Source organism: Theropithecus gelada, chromosome 15 (assembly GCF_003255815.1).
Source record: "Theropithecus gelada isolate Dixy chromosome 15, Tgel_1.0, whole genome shotgun sequence".
NCBI lineage: Eukaryota > Metazoa > Chordata > Mammalia > Primates > Cercopithecidae > Theropithecus > Theropithecus gelada.
Window position 1 is genome coordinate 44,381,399 of NC_037683.1, and position 21,617 is coordinate 44,403,015.

Genomic DNA, 21,617 nt, shown 5'->3' on the forward strand with positions numbered 1-21,617 from the left:
CTTTTGTTATAGTACCTTATCAATAATGCTTTTTGCCTTAAACTTTATTTTGTCTGCTATTAATGTAGCTACAACTGTTTTGTCTTTGATGTGTAATTCTGTTTGTTTTTTCTCATCCTTTTACTTTCAACTTTTCTGGGTTTGTATGTTTTAACTGTGTCCCTTACAAAGAAAATACAGCTCTGTTTTATTTTTAATCTAATCTAACACTGTCTATTTTTAACTGGACAGTTTAGTCCATATACGTTTATCACAATTATTAATATTTGGATTGAAGCTTAGGTTATCTGCCTACCAGTTTTATGCTTTGTGAAATAACAAAAAATATTTTTCCTGAAATTAAGGAAATTTATTTTATAAGCCAGTTTTCATCATGAACTATACAACTTGGTCTCCTTCCTGTATAATTTTCTCCAACATTTTTAGTTGCAGTATATGACAGTTTTGTGCTTCTTAACTTATCTTTTCTTTTAAATAATTCTCTTTTTTCCTTCCCTTCTCTGCTTCTATGGGATTCATCATGTTTTATTAGTTTTTTACCCTCTACTAATTTGGAAGTTATCATTTATATTTCTATTCAAATTTTATTTCTAAATTTTAGTAAACAAATTCATTTAGTAGGTATGCTTGTCTTTGTCTAAAGATAACCAATAGTTTTGTCTTCCACTCAAAAGTATGGGTAGCTACAAGTCTCTAAGAATAGCCCCTCTCTTTTTACATATGACCTCTAAAACGAATATTCCAAAAATGATGGCCACACACAGTGGCTCATGCCTGTAATCCTTGTACTTTGGGAGCTGAGGCAGGAGGATCACTAGAGCCCAGGAGTTCAAGACCAGCCTGGGCAGCATAGGGAGACCCCGTCTCTACAAAAATTAAAAAATTAGGTGGGCATGGTGCACATGCCTATAGTCCAAGCTACTCAGGAGTCTGAGGCAGGAGGATCACTTAAGCCTAGGAGATCTAGGCTGCAGTGAGCTGTGACTGCACCACTGCACTACAGCCTGGGTGACAATGCGAGACCCTGTCTCAGAACAACAACAAAAACAAATACACACAGAAATGATCATGGTGTGTTTACTGTATTATCATTTCACCATGGCTAGCAAAGCAGGCATGTTTCAATTATTTTTCAAACTTCAACTCTGTATCAATTTCTTTAAAAGGAGACATTTTGTTGGAATGCTTCACAACAGAGGCATAACTGGCATTTTAGGTGGGACAACTAGTCCACTCTGCACACTGACCTGTGTACTGCAGGATGTTTAGAAACTCTGGTCCTTGCCGACTAAATGCTAGTAGATAGCTGTCTTTCCCCGTAGTGAAAACCAAAAGTGCCCCACGCTTTATTTCTAAACACTCCCTTTGAGATCAGTACCACTCCAAATGAGAACTACTCTTTTAATGCATGAAAACAAAAGAACAAAAATTGCAAAATAAATATATGTAGAATTGAAGGAAGAAAAAGTGAGAAACAGTTTAGTTTCGCAGGAGAAATAACAAAAATATTTTTCCTTAAATTCAGGAAACTCTTTTTATAAGACAGTTTTCATCACTAACTATACTACTTGGTCTCCTTCCTGTATCATTTTCTCCTAAAATTTTCAGTTGCAATATATGAGTAAGTACAATTAACGATATCATCACTTTTTGGTTGTTTTTCCTAAAGCCAGTTTCTTTCTTGAGGCTAGGACAGAACACTGAATTTGTTCACCATCTTTAAAAAAATGTTTTTGTTCATAATCCTAACATGGGCTCCTATTCACAAACCTGTTAGTGTCCCAAATAATGACATTTCCATCAAATCCTGATGTTACTAAGAGTCTTGTATTAGTATCATATTCGATGTTCTTCACCCAGCTAGTGTGACCATGTAAAGTGCATACTTTGGTGTTCAATTTTCTCAGATCCCATAGTGCTATTGTAGTGTCATCAGAGCAGGTAGCAAACAGCCGGTTATCAAGAAATCTATAAAAGCAGAAAAACAAAACCCTGGTTCATTTAGTCTCTTTTTGAAGGAAAATTGATTTCAGAAACAGTCACTATATTACCTAGTCAAGAAAGAAAGAAAAAAAGGACTACACACTCACTATATAAACCCAATGACTCTGATATACTATAAAAAGTATACTTTGCATAATCACAGAGCCAGGATACTATGATTTAATGACAGTCACATTGCAATTGGATCCATTTGCTTTAAATTACTGATTTTTATTTGAAATTGGAAATAGGGGTAAGTGTTTGGAAAACAGTGACAGAAGGGAAAAAAAGAACTTCAGAATCTCTATAGGAAACAAAAATGATGAGAGAGAATTTAATAGGAGATAGAGGAAGTTTTGAAGACTTGATTGCCAAGAGGGACACATTACACATAATCAAAATCATGAGAAATATTTGCTCTGCTACAAGTAACATCTTTTTCTACTTAAAACACATTTACACACAAAAATTGATGTAAAAATTGCCATTTTTAAAAATCTTTTAACTCAAAGGTATTTCCCACATAATCTTTTAGCAACATTTTATTAGGACCAGTCAAGATTACAAAATAAGACTTAAAATACTATATAATTCAGACTTTTTATTATTTTACACTAACTTCTCAATCCTTACTGAGAATATATTTAATACAAATGCTTAAAAAATAAACTACTATTCACACTTGAATTTTTGTTTAACATTAGGATGCCTTCTGTAATACATGCTGTTACCCTAATCTCTTACCGAAGAAATGAATTCTGGTGCTTCTTCCAAGATAAATTTACATATAATTGTCAGAAATCAACCTCAATATCCACAAATACCATAATGACTTTCCTAAAATTGATCATGGTTTTCAAATACCAGGCGTTTACACAGGTTGTTTCTGCTACCTGAAACAACCTTCCTCCTGCCCCTGGATGTGGCTAATTCTTGCTTTCTTTTTAATACCATCATGTGTCGCTTAATGATGGAATACATTCTGAGAAATGTGTCCTTAGGTGATTTTGTTGTTGTGTGAACATCATAGAATGAACTTACACAAACCTAGATGGTACACACTGAGGTTATATGGTATATATGGTATGTAGCCTATCACTCATAGGCTACAAATGTGCACAGCATGTTACCGTACTAAATACTGTAGGCAACTGTAACACAATTGTAAGTATTTGTATATTGAAAGATAGAAAAAAATACAGTAAAAGTACTGTATAAAAGATTTAAAATGTTACACCTGTATAGGGCACTTACCATGAACGGAGCTTGCAGGAGCAGGAGTTGCTCTGGGTGGGTCAGTGAGTGAGGGGTGAGTCAGTGTGAAGGCCTAGGGCATTGCTGTCCATTACTGTAGACATTATAAACACTGTACACTTAGGCTACACTAAATTAATTTAAAATTTTTTCTTCAGTAATAAATTAACCTTAGATTACTATAACATTTTTTACTTAATGAATTTTTAATTTTTTAAACTTTTGACTCTTTTGTAATAACAGCTTAAACACAAACACATTGTACAACTGTACAAAACTATGTTCTTTCTTTATATCCTTATTTTATAAACTTTTTTCTATTAAAATGTTTACTTTTTAAACTTTTTTGTTAAAAACAAAGACACACATTAGCCTAGTCCTACACAGGGTAAAAATCATCAGTATCACTGTCTTCCACCTCCACATCTTGCCCCACTGGGCAATAACAGGAACAGAGCTGTCATCTCCTGATAACAATGGCTTCTTCTGGAGTACCTCCTGAAGAACCTCCCTAAGGCTGTTTTACAGTTTACTTTTTTTTTTTTTAAGTAGGAGTACATTCTAAAATAACAATAAAAAGTATAACACAGTAAGTATTAGGCAATAGGAATTTTTCAGCTCCATTATAATCTTCTGGAACCACTGTTGTATATGATGTCACTCACTGAAACGTTGTTATGTGGCATATAACTGTATTCAGCTGTTATCCCCTCCAGGAAGCCTTTCCTGTTTAACCAGCCTGGTAGACCTACCAATTCTCTGAGCTCCCAAAGCATTCTGGGAGCTTCTATCATAATACTTAATGTTATACTGTTGGTGAAACCCCGTCTCTACTAAAAATACAAAAAATTAGCCGGGCGTGGTGGTGAGCACCTGTAATCCCAGCCACTGGAAGGCTGAGGCAGGAGAATGGCGTGAACCCAGGAGGCAGAGCTTGCAGTGAGCCCAGATGGCACCACTGCACTCCTGCCTGGGCAACAGGGCGAGACTCCGTCTCAAAAAAAAAAAAAAAAAAAAAAGGCCGGGCGCGGTGGCTCAAGCCTGTAATCTCAGCACTTTGGGAGACCGAGGCGGGTGGATCACGAGGTCAGGAGATCGAGATCATCCTGGCTAACATGGTGAAACCCCGTCTCTACTAAAAATAGAAAAAACTAGCCGGGTGTGGTGGCGGGCGCCTGTAGTCCCAGCTACTCGGAGGCTGAGGCGGGAGAATGGCGTGAACCCGGGAGGTGGAGATTGCAGTGAGCCGAGATCCCGCCACTGCACTCCAGCCTGGGAGACACAGCGAGACTCCGTCTCAAAAAAAAAAATTATACTGTAAGGAACAACTTTACTATAAACTCCTTGAAGGCAGAAGGAACCTGTCTGCCTCGGGTCATGGTTAGATCTGCAGTATACAATACACATGGTGCCAGACACATACGCACTCAACAAATACTTATAAAATAAACAAAAGAGGAGTTCACTGCCTAGCAGAAAAGACAATGCAACTACATAATTACACAAAATAATTGTGTGGAATAAGCAAAGAGGGTGGTTGGGAAGGACTTCATGATGTTATCATTTGAACTGAATAAAAGACGAGCAGGAACTACCTAAGTGGCCGGGGGTAAGCAAAGGTACACAGGCATGTGAGCTGATGGTGCCCTCTGAGAAGCGGTGTTAGGAATGCTGTGTATGGGAAAGTAGAGTTGACTAGGGATTACATTATGGATTTATTCTATGGTGATTCCCAGTAACTATTTTTTAATTATAAAAATACATTTCTTGGCCAGGCGTGGTTGCTCATGCCTATAATCCCACTTTGGAAGGCCAAGATGGATGGATCGCTTGAGCTCAGGAGTTTGAGACCAGCCTGGGCAACATGACGAAACCCCATCTCTTATTTTAAAAATAACAATAACAAAAAACATTTCTATTGAAAATATTTTTAATGAAAAAAAATCCATCACAAAAAATAACCACTTTATTGATGTTTACCTTAATTTTTATGTTTTAAACCTAATATTATCTCAAAAACATATTGCCATGTTATTAAAGATTTATTGACAAAATCATTTTTAATGGCTGAATAGTGTTCACTGTATGAAGAAACCGAAATCTTTTTTCTTTAAAAAATTTTTTTTTTTTTGGAGACAAGAGTCACGCTCTATCCCCCAGGTGCTCACTGCAACCTCTACCTCCTGGATTCAAGTGATTCTCATGCCTCAGCTTCCAGAGTAGCTGGGATTACAGGAACCTGCCACGACGCCCCGCTAATTTTTGTATTTTTAGTAGAGACGGGTTTCGTCAGGTTGGCCAGGCTGGTCACGAATTCCTGACCTCAGGTGATCTGCCTGCCTCAGCCTCCCAAAGTGCTGGGATTACAGGCATGAGCCACCGTGCCCGGCTTCTTTTTAAAATGAATATGCAATTTTTGGGTGTTTGGATTGCTTACAATTTTTTACTACTAAAAAACACTAAGATGAGCATACTTACAGCCAAATATTAATCACATCCCTATTTATTTCTCTAAGTATATTCCCAGAAAAACATATTGCTAAGTAAAATGGGATTTTTTTTAATGTAAGTTTTTTTTTAATATAGCCAAATTGTCCTCCAGAAAAACATACCAATATAGAGATCCATCAGCAGTTAGGAGAGTGTCCATTTTCCCAAATCCTTGCCACATAGGTCTTTAAAAAAACTTTCTCCTAAGTGCTAGGAAAAAATATCACTTGTTTTAAGTTGAAACTTTTATTTTTAGTAAAGTTGAAACTTTTTCACATTTATTAGAAAGATATATTTCTTTGCTGTTCATGTTCCTTGCTGATTTTACAACTGCAGTATTAATTACTGTGTTGTAAAAAAAAATCTTTAAAGATAATATATCAGTTTTTCAAATACTATGCATTGTATATATTTTCCACACATTTCTTTTATATGGTTTATATTTTCTTACCATATCAAAATTTTAATTTTTTTTTCTTGAGACAAGGTCTTGCTCTGTTGCCCAGGCTGGAGTGCAGTGATGATTATGGCTCACCGCAGCCTTGACCTCCCAGGCTCAAGCAACCCTCCTTGTCTCAGTCTCCTGAGTAGCTGGGACTATGGGCACACGCCACCATGCCCAGCTAATCAAAATTTTAATTCTTATATTGTCAAGTCCATTTTTCCCTTATAGGTTTACCTTTACTGATAATGTGTTGTTGTTGTTGTTGTTGTTGTTTTGAGACTGAGTTTAGCTGCTGTTGCCCAGGCTGGAGTGCAATGGCATGATCTCAGCTCACTGCAACCTCCAGCTCCTGGGTTCAAGCAATTCTCCTGCTTGAGCCTCCTGAGTAGCTGAGATTACAGGCACCCGCCACCACACCCAGGTAATCTTTTTTTTGGGGGGCGGAGTCTCACTCTTGTCTCCCAGGCTGGAGTGCGGTGGCGCGATCTGGGCTCACTGCAACCTCCACCTTCCGGGTTCATGCCATTCTTCTGCTTCAGCCTCTCAAGTAGCTGAGATTACAGGCACCTGCCATCACGCCCAGCTAATTTTTGTATTTTCAGTAGAGACGGAGTTTCACCATTTTGGCCCGGCTGGTCTCAAACTCCTGGCATCAAATGATGTGCCTGCCTCAGCCTCCCGAAGTGCTGGGATTACAGGAGTGAGCCACCACGCCCGGTTCCTGCTAATTTTCTTTACATTTTTAGTAGAGACAGGGTTTCAACATGTTGGCCAAGCTGGTTTTGAACTCTTGACCTCAACTGATCTGCCCCTTCGACCTCCCAAACTGCTAGGATTACAGGTGTGAGCCACTGTGCCCAGCCCTGATGATGCTTTCTAAAGTAAAACTAGTTAAATGACTTCCATACTTGACAGAAATTACGTGACTGAGACTGGGCACAGTGGCTCACACCCATAATCCCAGCACTTTGGGAGGCCGAGGCCAGCTGATCACTTGAATTCAAGAGTTTTGAGACCAGCCTGAGCAACGTGGTGAGAACTCGTCTCTACGAAAAATACAAAAATTAGCCAGGTGTGGTGGCATGTGCCTATAGTCCCATCTGCTCAGGAGGCTGAGGCAAGAGAATCACTTGAGCCAGGGAGGCAGAGGTTGCAGTGAGTCGAGATAGCACCACTGCACTCCAGCCTGGGCGACATGAGTGAAACCCTGTCTCAAAAAAAAAAAAAAAATTACATGATTGAGAAAAATACATGCAAAAAATATTTTCTAAAAGACTACTGGAAAGTTAAAGTTTTAAAATAAATTGAGCATATTCATACTTTTGAAAAGTTTTTAAAAAATAACAAAGATATTTTATTCAGTCTACAGAAAATACTTAATGCACTGATGGATTTAAAACCCCAATGGGGTTATATTGCTGCAGGCCACAGTGGTCTGAGAGTCTTAAGGAAGAGAGATTATTAGAATGAGAGTTTCAGAAAGGTCTCTGAACTGGCTAGATTTCCAGACTGTTGGACTTTCATAAAAAATAAAAAGGGGGATTAGCTTTTTAATTTTTGTTAATAAGGTCATTTAAAAAACGATAATTGTTGCATGAAAGGATATTTTAATACCAAAAGTATAGAAAAATATAAAGTTGGAATAAAAGCAAATAATTTTGAAATGAATAAGTTTAATGAGAAATTTAATACTTTGACTTTAATTGGCTCATTTTCACCTCAAAATATTACATGTTAAAACTTTGATATTGGAAGTTGCTGTTTAGTAAAATATAAATTTAAAAAAAGATGGCTGGGCACAGTGGCTCACGCCTGTAATTCCAGCACTTTGGGAGGCCAACAAGAGTGGATCTCCTGAGCTCGAGTTTGAGACTAGACTGGGCAACATGATGTAACCCGTCTCTACTAAAAATACAAAAACTAGCCAGGTGTGATGATGCATGCCTGTAATATCAGCTACTCGGGAGGCTGACGCAGGAGAATCGCTTGAGCTGGCGGGGCGGAGGCTGCAGTGAGCAGAGATGGTGCCACTGCACTCCAGCCTGGGCAGCAAAGCAAACAAAAAAAACTTTGGTATTGGAAAATCACTGATAAAGAGAAAAAAAAATGTAGAATATTAAGAATGTACACTAGGAGATAAATTAAAGCACCCAGAACAATTTTTATCCCAAAATCAACAGATGCAGAGAATGTAGCGTTAGACAAATCCTTGGATAATGTGGGCCTCTCAAAATAAAACTTAGTCTAGCTTAATAAGTTAATAATTGTAAAATATTTATAACTCCACAGACCCCAATAAATAGGAGACAACCCTTCAAACACACTGAAATCTATGTCTCTGAATCACAGAACTCCAAATGTCCCCATCAAACCCCAACATACATGACTGTAACAGCTATGGGTAAGATGATATCTGGACAAATTCAAGGTCTTCATTGTCAGAGGATATGGTAAAGGATAAAAGAAACTGAAAGTGAATTATATTAAAACAGGTACCAACATTTCATTGTATAAATGAAAGTGTTGTTGAGTCTATATCTTAAAAAAAATTAAACAAAAACTCATGAAAATAAACATTTTCCTGTTTATTTAACTACAGATGATCCCCGACTTGTAATTGTTCAACTAACAATTTTTTGACTTTATGATGTTTATCTGGGTATTAAATGCATTTTGACTTCCAATATTTTCAACTTACAATGGGTTTATTGGGAGATAATCCCATCAGAAGTTGAAGAGCATCTGCATATGCAAATTCTCAGAACAAGAATAAATTAAATGTTTGGCATTTTTTACATAATCTTCCCAATGAAATTATGATAGCAAAATATGACATCTTTACTTCATATTTGAATTTGTAGTATAATCAAAAAGAGGGTCATTTCAGCTCATGCCTGTAGTCCCAACACTGGGAGGGTGAGCCAGGTGGATTGCTTGAGGTCAGGAGTTCAAGACCAGCCCCGGCAGCATAGAGAAACCCTGTCTCTACAAAAGATTAGCCAAGCCTGTAGTCCCAGCTATTGAGAGGCTGAGGCAGGAGAACTGCTTGAGCCCCAGAGGTGGAAGTTGCACTGAGCCATGATCGTGCCACTGCACACCAGCCTAGCCTGGGTAACAGAGCAAGACCCTGTCTCAAAACAAAACAAAACAAAACAAAACCCAAAACAGAGAGTCATTTCTATATAAACATTCAAGGGCCTCATCAATTTTGCCAAGAGCCTTTTTCCTTAGTCCTGTGAGATATTCACATAATGCTTTGAGGTCTCTATCATGTCATAATTGATGTCATTTTCTTTTATCTAATTGATCACTACTCTAACTCTATGATATCATTATCTGCCAGTGATTTTATATTACTTGACCAGTTCTCTAACATAATTTTCAGGGTTTTGCAAAATTCTATATCCTTTGTAAGATAAGAAATTTCATGTTCCCACTGATGCAGCACTACATTTGCATGATATAGTTTGACATTTAACAATAAGCAGCAAACCAACAAAGACAGTGGGAGGGAGAAATAGATCCTGGGATATATTTAAATGGGTATTAATTTTTTTTTTTTTTTTTTTTTTTTTTGAGACGGAGTCTCGCTCTTGTTGCCCAGGCTGGCATGCAATGGCGTGATCTCGGCTCACTGCAGCCTCCACCTCCTGGGTTCAAGCGATTCTCCTGCCTCAGCCTCCCGAGTAGCTGGGATTACAGGTGTCTGCCACCATGCCCTGCTAATTTTTGTATTTTTAGTAGAGATGGGCTTTCAACATGTTGGCCAGGATGGTCTCAAACTCCTGACTTTAGGTGATCTGCCCACCTTGGCCTCCCAAAGTGCTAGGATTACAGACGTGAGCTACTGTGCCCAGCCTAAATGGGTACTAATTATTATTATTTTTTTTCATATGGAGTTTTGCTCTTGTTGCCCAGGCTGGAGTGCAATGGCGTGATCTCGGCTCACTGCAATCTCCACCTCCCGGGTTCAAGTGATTCTCCTGCCTCAGCCTCCCCAGTAGCTGAGATTACAGGTGCCCGTCACCATGCCCAGCTAAATGGGTACTAATTTTTTTAAATGTAATATCACTAAATAAATATTCTTATGATAACCTCGGGGCTTCTCCCTGCAACTTCATAATGTGGGGGGGACCTATATCTTTTTTTTGAGATGGAGTCTCGCTCTGTCGCCCAGGCTGGAGTGCAGTGGCATGATCTCGGGTCACTGCAACCTCCGCCTCCCGGGTTCAAGCAATTATCTGCATCAGGCTCCCGAGTAGCTGGGATTACAGGCGCCCACCACCAGACCAGGCTAATGATTATTAAATGAGCTCTGAATCCACATACAGATCCCTCAGGAATGAGAAGTAAGCCTGTATAATGGTGTAAGTATTCAAATTACAGACTCTTCCCACTACTTTCCCAAAATATGAACAGAAAATATTCTCCATAACTATCAATGTTTTTATTTTTTTATTTTACAAGATAATAAGCAAACTACAAAACTAAGAAATGAACTAGAAGATATTACCAAGTATGTACAAAATGACTATCTAGAACCAAACCAGAAAATGCATGCCCATATCTGTGAACAATACAGTGAGGTGATCTAATGGAACTGAGTATGAATTCCAGCTCTACCACTTACTATATCTAAGAACTTGGGCAAATCTCTTTATTTGAGTTATAGTTTCTTTATTCCTTAAATAGCTACAATATCTGTCTCACAGAGGGATACTGTAAGGATTAAGTAATATATAAAAAGTGCTTCACAGAAGGTTTGGCACATAGAAAGCATTCAAACAATAGAAGTTAGTATTATTAATAAATAATGCAGGCCGGGCACGGTGGCTCACGCCTGTAATCCCAGCACTTTGGAAGGCCAAGGAGGGCGGATCACGAGGTCAGGAGATCGAGACCATCCTGGCTAACATGGTGAAACCCCGTCTCTACTAAAAATACAAAAAATTAGCCGGGTGTGGTGGCGGGCACTTGTAGTCCCAGCTACTCCGGAGGCTGACGCAGGAGAATGGCATGAACCCGGGAGGTGGAGATTGCAGTGAGCCGAGATCGCGCCACTGCACTCCAGCCTGAGCGACTGAGCCAGACTCCATCTCAAAAATAAATAAATAAATAAATAAACAAACAAATAATGCACACTTAAGCTCATGCACCAAAGACTCTTCAGATTCTCACTCAAAACTCTTTTTTTTTTTTTTTCCTGAGACAGAGTCTGGCTCTACTGCCCAGGCTGGAGTGCAGTGTCGCAATCTCGGCTCACTGCAACATCTGCCTCCTGGGTTCAAGCAAGTCTCCTGCCTCCCGAGTAGCTGGGACTACAGGCATGTGCCACCACGCCCGGCTAATTTTTGTATTTTTAGTAGAGACTGGGTTTCACCATGTTAGCCAGGCTGGTCTGGAACTGCTGACCTCAGGCAATCTGCCCACCTCGACCTCCCAAAATGCTGGGATTATAGGCGTGAGCCACTGCACCCAGCCAAAACTCTTAAGTTATGTATACTTCTAAACGAGCTTCAAAATCGATTTCTCTAATCAACAGATCAGAAGAAGCAGATTCAAATTTGTAGGTATGAGTTGCTATGGCAGGCACACTGGCAGCAGCAAATGAAGGCTAACATTGATAAAGAATACATTCTAATAGCGGATTAGTCAAAGGTCATTTTGAGTAAAGGCAAACAACTTTGCACAAGTCTTATCTTTCTGAGATAAGAAATTTTTAAATTATAAAATATTAGCAACATAGAGAAAACTACGAAAAATGTAACAAACATCTGGGATACCACTCAGCTTTATCAATTTTAACATTTTATCTTTCACATATTTTTGGACGTTACAAACACAGTTGAAGTGCCTTGTGTATCCCTCCCCAATCCCTTCCCTTCTCTTCCTCCCCAGGGGGAACCACTATCCAAAATTTGTTGTTATTCTATATAAATTTTTAATACCATGAATTCATATGTATATAACCACAAACACTTTATAGTATTGTTTTGCATTCAGTTTTTTCTCTGTAAATGTTGAATAAGCACCCACCATATGCTAGGCACAATTCTAGATGCTGGAATAGAGCACAGAACAAATACATGCCCTCACCAAGCTTATGTTTGTAATGTTTTCAAATTTTATGTAAATGGTATCACACTATAAAGCTCATTCTACATTTTTTTCTTTTCTACTTCAACTTTAAATTTCTGAGATGTGTAGCAGATGCTGATGCTTTTAGTTCATTTATCTTAACTGATGTATAGTATTTCATTGTATAAATACACCAGAATTTATCTATTAATTTCCTCTTGATAGACATTCCAGTTGTTTCCAACTTCTATTACAAACAATGCTCTAATGAATCTTCTTTATATACCTCCATGTCCACATTTGCATTAATTTCTTTCTTCTTCTTCTTTATTCTTTTTTTAAGAGACAGGGTCTTGCTCTGTCACCCAGACTGGAATGCAGTGGTGCAATCATGGCTCCCTAAAACCTCGAACTCCTGGGCTGAAGCAATCCTCCTAAGCTTTCCAAGTAGTTGGGACTATAGGCACATGCAACCACACCTGGCTAATTTTAAAATTTTTTTAGAGACGGAGTCTCACTATGTTGCCCAGGCTGGTCTTGAACTCCTGCCCTCCAGTGATTCTCCCACCTCAGCCTCCCAAAATGCTTGGATTACAGGTATGAGCCACCATGCCCAGCCTGCATTAATTATTTAAAAAAACATTAATCTTCAACTTTACCATATATGGCTAAACTGCCCTTCAAAATAATGTTACAAATTTATACTTCATCAGTAATATCTAAGAGTGCCTATTTCTCAACGTTTTGCTGCCAAGAGAAATACCAAGTATTTTTCTGCCAATTCTTGGTATTTATTGTTATTTTTATTTGCACATCCATAATAAATAAGCTTGAACATCTTTCTGTAGTTATTGTTCATTATAGTTTTTTACTTTTTATTTTTTTTGAGATGGAGTTTTGCTCTTGTTGCCTAGGGTGCAGTGCAATGGCGCTGCCTCGGCTCACTGTAACCTCCGCCTCCCGGGTTCAAGCGATTCTCCTGTCTCAGCCTCCCGAGTAGCTGGGACTACAGGCATGCGCCACCATGCCTGGCTAATTTTTGTATTTTTAGTAGAGACGGGGTTTCTCCATGTTGGTCAGGCTGATCTCGAACTCCCAACCTCAGGTGAACCACCCACCTTGGCCTCCCAAAGTGCTGGGATTACAGGCGTGAGCCACCGTGCCCGGCCTGTTCATTGTAGTTTATCTTACGTGATTCTCTGCCGCTTTTGCTAAAATATAATAAATATTATTATCTTATATACTAATACTTTTCTGGTTATGTACATTGAAAGTACCTTCTCCCACCAATTATAGCCTATCTTCTCACATTGTTATGATGCATTTGGTTACAATGAAGTTTAAAATTTTTATGCAGTTGAACTGATCAATCCTTAATGATTTATGCTTTTTGTATCTAAAAAACATCCTTTCTTACACTTAGATCACAAGTGTAATCTATACTTTCTCCTAAAACTTTAAAGGTTTGGTTTTATAATTAGATCTTTAATATAACTGGAAGTTATTTTCACTTATGGTGTGAAGTAGAAATCTAATTTTATTCTATTTTTTCATATATATAGCCAAACCTCTCTTTTCCATTTCCACCACACACTGATTCATAATGCCCCTGCTATCATATACAACATTTTTATAGATACATAGGTCTGTTTCTGGGATACTCCACTATCACTTAATCTACTCCTGTTTTAAGACTACATACTATAGGCATGCACCACCATGCCTGGCTCTTGCTGTTCTATATAAGTTTTTAAATCAATTTTTTTTTTTTTTTTTGAGACGGAGTCTCACTCTGTCGCCCAGGCTGGAGTGCAGTGGCGCGATCTCGGCTCACTGCAAGCTCCGCCTCCTGGGTTCACGCCATTCTCCTGCCTCAGCCTCTGGAGTAGCTGGGACCACAGGCGCCGCCACCACGCCCGACTAATTTTTTGTATTTTTAGTACAGATGGGGTTTCACCGTCTTAGCCAGGATGGTCTCGATCTCCTGACCTCGTGATCCGCCCACCTCGGGTTCCCAAAGTGCTAGGATTACAGGCGTGAGCCACCATGCCCGGCTAAAATCAAATTTTATGAAAAACTCTGTTGGTATTTTAACTAAAACTACACTGAATTTATAAATAATTTGGGGAGAATCAACTTCTTTATGATACTGACTTTTTGCCTCCAGAGAAGATTTGAATTTGTTTGGTTTCCTTTTTTTTTTTTTTCTTTTTTTCTGAGAGGGGGTCTTGCTATTTTGCTCAGGCTGGCCATGAACTCCTGGGCTGAGCCTTGGCCTCCCAAGTATCTGGGACTACAGGTGTGTGCTACTGCACCTGGCAGACTTACATTTGCTTTTACAGGTACATGACAGCGCTTCCAACCTGAATCCAATTGAAAATTGTTGGCTGGAGATTTTGAACTATACAGTAGTGTGAATTTGGGTCCCACACATGCATGAGTGCTGGATTGTGGTTACATATTCAGAGGAGGGCCAGGCACAGTGGCTCATGCCTGTAATTCCAGCACTTAGGGAGGCTGAGGTGGGAGGATCACTTGAGGTCAGCAGTGTCAGGCCAGCCTGGGCAACATAGCAAGACCCTGTCTCTACAAAAAGAAAAGGTATTGTGGTATTTGGGTGTATGTTTTATTTGCATAAATGATAATGATAGTGTATTACATATTCTGCTTCTTACTATTTCTTCTCTCTAAAAAACTACTAGGTTCTGAAATCTCATACATGTGGCACAGGCATATCTAATCTGGGTTCCCGTTGCCTGGCATCATGTGCCACATTTCACCTGTGCATTCTCTCATTGATGGTGGACACTCAGCTGGCTCCAGTGCTCTCCCACATACATACACCACACCAAACAACCTCAAACCTGTGGGCTCTTGTGGATCCTGTGAGAGTGTCTCTGGACTGTATATTCAGTAGCATAACTGCTGGGTCATAGCGTTAGTAGCCCCAGATCCTTCCAGAAAGGAGATAGCATCCACACCCCATCAGCCATCATGATACAGAACCCATCCATGCCAACATTTGGCTTATCCAGCTTTTAAATTTTTGCAGTCCAGTAGATGTAAAGTGGCATTTTGTTCTAATTCTCATTTGTGTGATTACTAATAACTTTAAGCTTCTCTTTATATGCATAATAGCTGTAGGGGTTTCCTTTTTATCAATTGTTCGTCCATATCCTTTGCCCATTTTTCTACTGGGGTTGCCCTCCTGACTTTTATTTGCAGGAATCCCTTGTATATTCTGGGTATTAGTCTCTTGTCAGCTTTTAACATTGAAATACCTTTTCTCATTTGTTCAGCTATGCATTAACTCTGTTCATATTGCCTTTTTTTTTTTTTTTAAGAAATATTCCACTTTTTAAAACTTTTTTCTTTTTCTTTTTTTTAAGACGAAGTCTTGCTCTGTCACTCAGGCTGGTGTGCAGTGACACGATCTCAGCTCACTATAGCCGCCACCTTCTGGGTTCCAGCGATTTTCCTGCCTCAGCCTCCGGGTAGCTGGGACTACAGGCACTCACCACCAAGTCCGGCTTTTTTTTTTTTTTTTTTTTTGTATTTTTGTAGACATGGGGTTTCACTATGTTGGCCAGGCTGGTCTCAAACTCCTGACTTCAGGTGATCCACCTGCCTCTGCCTCCCAAAGTGCTAGGATTATAGGCATGAGCCACTGTGCCCAGCCACTTTTTAAAATTTTTAAGTTCAGGGGTACATGTGTAGGTTTGTTATATAGCTAAACTTGTGTCATAGAGGTTTGCTGTACAGATTATTTTGTCACTCAGGTATTAAGCCTATAGTACTCATTAGTTATTTTACCTGATCCTCTCCCTCCTCCCACCCTCCACTCTCTGGAAGGCCCCAGTGTCTGTTGTTCCCCTCTATGTGTCCATGTTTTCTCATCATCTAGCTCCTACTTCTAAGTAAGAACATGCAGTATTTGGTTTTCTGTTCCTGCATTAGTTTGCTAAAGATAATGGCCTCCAGCTTTACCCATGTTCCTGCAAAGGACATGATCTCATTCTTTTTTACAGCTGCTTAGTATTCCATGGTGTATATGTACCACATTTTCTTTATTCAGTTTGCCATTGATGGGCATTTAGGTGGATTCCATGTCTTTGCTGTTATGAATAGTGCTGCAATGAACATATGCATGCATGTGTCTTTATTCCTTTGGGTATATACCCAGTAATGGGACTGCTGGGTCGAATGGTAGTTGTTTTTAGGTCTTTGAGGAACCAACACACTTATTTTCCACAATGGTTGAACTAATTTACACTCTCACCAATGGTGTATAAGTGTTCCTTTTTCTCCATAAGCTCGCCAACATCTGTGTGTGTGTGTGTTTGTTTTTTTTTTTTTTTTTTTTTTTTGACTTTTTAATAACAGCCATTTGTTCAGGATATTTTTAAATCTTCTACTGCCTAATTTTTATCTGCTTGATTTATCAGTTTTGGACAGAACTGTATTAAAATATCTCACTATAATTGTAGACTTCTAATTCTTTATAATTATATTTTTGCTTTGTGTATTTTAAGGCTATAGTTAAGATGCATTCAAGTTCATAATTATTTTATCTTCTTGGTAGACTTTTCCTTTTATTAATGTGTACTGTTTCATTTTATCTTTATTAAAGGCCTTGGTCTTTCATCTGTCTGATATTGACAATTTCTCTGTTTTCTTTTCCCATTTCTCAGTGGTTTTATTTTTGGTATTGCTAAACATCTATTGATAGATCAACAGATAAATCATTTGGTTTTTTATTCAAATTGTTGACTCAATAAAGAAAATTAATCTATTTATATTACTTTGAATTACTCATATATTTGAAACTTTTTCTACTTCTCGTTTTCTGTATTCTATTTATCATCCCTTTTCTTTAGTTAATTTTTTTTTACTTTTTTAAACTCTCCTGTCTTTTACTGAACTGATTTAAGTTTCCAGTATTCTCTTTTGCCCTTCTGCAGCTTTGAGAGCGATAATGGTTTGTATTTCCATTATTTTAGTTAAATCTTTTCAGTTTTTTCATCGCATATATTTAATTATACAGTTTTCTAGAAGAGTCTGAATTACTTGCTATTTTTATCTTCCTCTCGAACATGAAGAGGCCTTAATATATTATACCTTTCCACTTAACAAAACTCTCCTATGCATACAACCTATTTGTTGTTACTGTCTAGAACCACACTGTCCAATTTGGTAATGTAGCCGTTACCTGCATCTGCTTTTGAGTCCTTGATAGGCAAGCAGTCTGAATTAAGATGTGCTCTAATGACTGGGTGCGGTGCCTGACACCTATAATCCCAGCACTTTGGGAGGCTGAGGCAGGTGGATCATTTGAGGTCATGAGTTCAACACCAGCCTGGTCAACATGGTAAAACCCCATCTCTACTAAAAATACGAAAATTAGCTGAGTGTGGTGGCACATGCCTGTAATCCCAGCTACTCGGGAGGCTGAGGCAAGTGTATCATTTGAGGTCAGGAATTCGAGACCAGCCTGGCCAACGTGGTGAAACCCCCTCTCTACTAAAAATACAAAAATCAGCTGAGTGTGGTGGCACATGCCTGTAATCCCAGCTACCCGGGAGGCTGAGACATGAGAATTGCTTCAGTGCAGGAGACAGAGGTTGCAGTGAGCCGAGATCATGCCACTGCACTCTAGCCTGGGCAACATAGCGAGACTCTGTCTCAAAAAAAAAAAAAAAAGAAAGAAAGATGTGCTGTAAGTATAAAATACAAACTGGATTTTGGATTTTGAAGACTTAGCATGAAAAAAATGAAAGTAAAATAGCTCAATAATTTTTATATTGATTACATGTTGAAATGATAGTATTTTGGACATACTGGGTTAAATAAATTATTAAAAATTAATTTCATCTCTTTTTTCTTTTCTAATGTGACTACCATAAAATTAAAAATTACATATGTGACTAGCATTACATTTTTATTGGATAGTGCTAATCTAGAGTTTTAGTTTTTATTTTGTTTTACATGTACCCCCCCCAAAAAAAATCTCATAAATTCTTTTCTTTATGTTAATAATAGTTAACATTTTACCTAATAAAAATTCTTTAGTCTGGATTAACAATTTCCCTGGACATAACATGGTATTGAACATTATTTTGCCTTCATACTGAAGATATTAATATTACTCCATTTCCTCCTGATACCAACTATTGCTAATGAGAAACCTGTTTCTGTAACTATTTTACTTCTGTGGGTAATCTGGCTTCTAACTTTGGTGGCTTCTAAGATCTTCTCTTGATTTTTGGTATTCTACAGTTTCACCACAACCTGTCTAGATTGGATTTATGTTTATTTAAACTGCTTACACTATAAAGTTCGCTTTTGATTTGATGTCTCAGGCCCTTCAGTGCTAAAAATTCTCAGCCATTGTTATCTTCAAAAATTAGTTTTCTACCAATATTTTTCTATAACTCTATATACACTGTAATCTCTCAATTAATCCTGTCTTTCAACTACTTTTTCATATTCTAACTTTTTTTATGTGTTCTGTGTGAATTTTTAGTGCTATATTCTAACTCATTAATTAATTTATCAGTGGTGTAAAAGGTAAAGTTCATCCCATCTATTGAGTTTTTTATATACCAGCTACATAACTTCTTTTTCTTTCTTTTTATAAAGATAAGAGTCTTGCTCTGTCTCACCTAGGCTGACAGCAGTGGTGCAATCATAGCTCACTGCAGCCTTGAACTCCTGGGCTTAAGTGATCCTCCTGCCTCAGTCTCTCAAGCTGCTGGGATTACAGGTGCAAGACACCAAGCCCAGCTTGACTTTTTTATTTTTTTTTAATTTTAGTTTTCCATAAGTTATTGGAATACAGGTGGTGTTTCGTTACATGAGTAAGTTCTTTTTTTTTTTTTAAATTATTATACTTTAAGTTCTAGGGTACATGTGCATAACGTGCAGGTTTGTTACATATGTATACTTGTGCCATGTTGGCGTGCTGCACCCATCAACTCGTCAGCACCCATCACCTCGTCATTTACATCAGGTATAACTCCCAGTGCAATCCCTCCCCCCTCCCCCATCCCCGTGATAGGCCCCAGTGTGTGATGTTCCCCTTCCCGAGTCCAAGTGATCTCATTGTTCAGTTCCCACCTATGAGTGAGAACATGCGGTGTTTGGTTTTCTGTTCTTGTGATAGTTTGCTGAGAATGATGGTTTCCAGCTGCATCCATGTCCCTACAAAGGACACAAACTCATCCTTTTTTATGGCTGCATAGTATTCCACGGTGTATATGTGCCACATTTTCTTAATCCAGTCTGTCACTGATGGACATTTGGGTTGATTCCAAGTCTTTGCTATTGTGAATAGTGCCGCAATAAACATACGTGTGCATGTGTCTTTATAGCAGCATGATTTATAATCCTTTGGGTATATACCCAGTAATGGGATGGCTGGGTCATATGGTTCTTCTAGTTCTAGATCCTTGAGAAGTCACCACACTGTCTTCCACAATGGTTGAACTAGTTTACAATCCCACCAACAGTGTAAAAGTGTTCCTATTTCTCCAGATCCTCTCCAGCACCTGTTGTTTCCTGACTTTTTAATGATTGCCATTCTAATTGGTGTGAGATAGTATCTCATTGTGGTTTTGATTTGCATTTCTCTGATGGCCAGTGATGATGAGCATTTTTTCATGTGTCTGTTGGCTGTATGAATGTCTTCTTTTGAGAAATGTCTGTTCATATCCTTTGCCCACTTTTTGATGGAGTTGTTTGTTTTTTTCTTGCAAATTTGTTTGAGTTCTTTGTAGGTTCTGGATATTAGCCCTTTGTCTGATGAGTAGATTGCAAAAATTTTCTCCCATTCTGTAGGTTGCCTGTTCACTCTGATGGTAGTTTCTTTTGCTGTGCAGAAGCTCTTTAGTTTAATTAGATCCCATTTGTCAATTTTGGCTTTTGTTGCCATTGCTTTTGGTGTTTTAGACATGAAGTCTTTGCCCATGCCTATATCCTGAATGGTATTACCTAGGTTTTCTTCTCGGGTTTTTATGGTATTAGGTGTAACATTTAAGTCTCTAATCCATCTTGAATTAATTTTCGTATAAGGAGTAAGGAAAGGATCCAGTTTCAGCTTTCTACTTATGGCTAGCCAGTTTTCCCAGCACCATTTATTAAATAGGGAATCCTTTCCCCATTTCTTGTTTTTCTCAGGTTTATCAAAGATCAGATGGCTGTAGATGTGTGGTATTATTTCTGAGGGCTCTGTTCTGTTCCATTGGTCTATATCTCCGTTTTGGTACCAGTACCATGCTGTTTTGGTTACTGTAGCCTTGTAGTATAGTTTGAAGTCAGGTAGCGTGATGCCTCCAGCTTTGTTCTTTTGACTTAGGATTGTCTTGGAAATGCGGGCTCTTTTTTGGTTCCATATGAACTTTAAAGCAGTTTTTTCCAATTCTGTGAAGAAACTCATTGGTAGCTTGATGGGGATGGCATTGAATCTGTAAATTACCTTGGGCAGTATGGCCATTTTCACGATATTGATTCTTCCTATCCATGAGCATGGTATGTTCTTCCATTTGTTTGTGTCCTCTTTTATTTCACTGAGCAGTGGTTTGTAGTTCTCCTTGAAGAGGTCCTTTACATCCCTTGTAAGTTGGATTCCTAGGTATTTTATTCTCTTTGAAGCAATTGTGAATGGAAGTTCATTCCTGATTTGGCTCTCTGTTTGTCTGTTACTGGTGTATAAGAATGCTTGTGATTTTTGCACATTAATTTTGTATCCTGAGACTTTGCTGAAGTTTCTTATCAGCTTAAGGAGATTTTGGGCTGAGACAATGGGATTTTCTAAATATACAATCATGTCATCTGCAAACAGGGACAATTTGACTTCTTCTTTTCCTAACTGAATACCCTTTATTTCTTTCTCTTGCCTGATTGCCCTAGCTAGAACTTCCAACGCTATGTTGAATAGGAGTGGTGAGAGAGGGCATCCCTGTCTTGTGCCAGTTTTCAAAGGGAATTTTTCCAGTTTTTGCCCATTCAGTATGATATTGGCTGTGGGTTTGTCATAAATAGCTCTTATTATTTTGAGATATGTTCCATTAATACAAAATTTATTGAGCGTTTGTAGCATGAAGGCTTTTCTGCATCTATTGAGATAATCATGTGGTTTTTGTCTTTGGTTCTGTTTATATGCTGGATTATGTTTATTGATTTGCGTATGTTGAACCAGCCTTGCATCCCAGGGATGAAGCCCACAGGATCATGGTGGATAAGCTTTTTGATGTGCTGCTGGATCCGGTTTGCCAGTATTTTATTGAGGATTTTTGCATCGATGTTCATCAGGGATATTGGTCTAAAATTCTCTTTTTTTGTTGTGTCTCTGCCAGGCTTTGGTATCAGG

The 21,617-nt window shown here is 38.4% G+C and overlaps 1 protein-coding gene across 1 annotated transcript in view; it reads right to left on the bottom strand.

Annotated features, from left to right (window-relative positions):
• Positions 1–21,617, bottom strand: part of DCAF10 (DDB1 and CUL4 associated factor 10) — a 70,862-nt gene that overhangs the window by 23,610 nt on the left and 25,635 nt on the right. Inside the window, exon 3 of the mRNA XM_025359151.1 lies at positions 1,771–1,968. Coding sequence (XP_025214936.1) covers positions 1,771–1,968 — 198 coding nt within the window. The remainder of the gene's footprint in view (positions 1–1,770; positions 1,969–21,617) is intronic.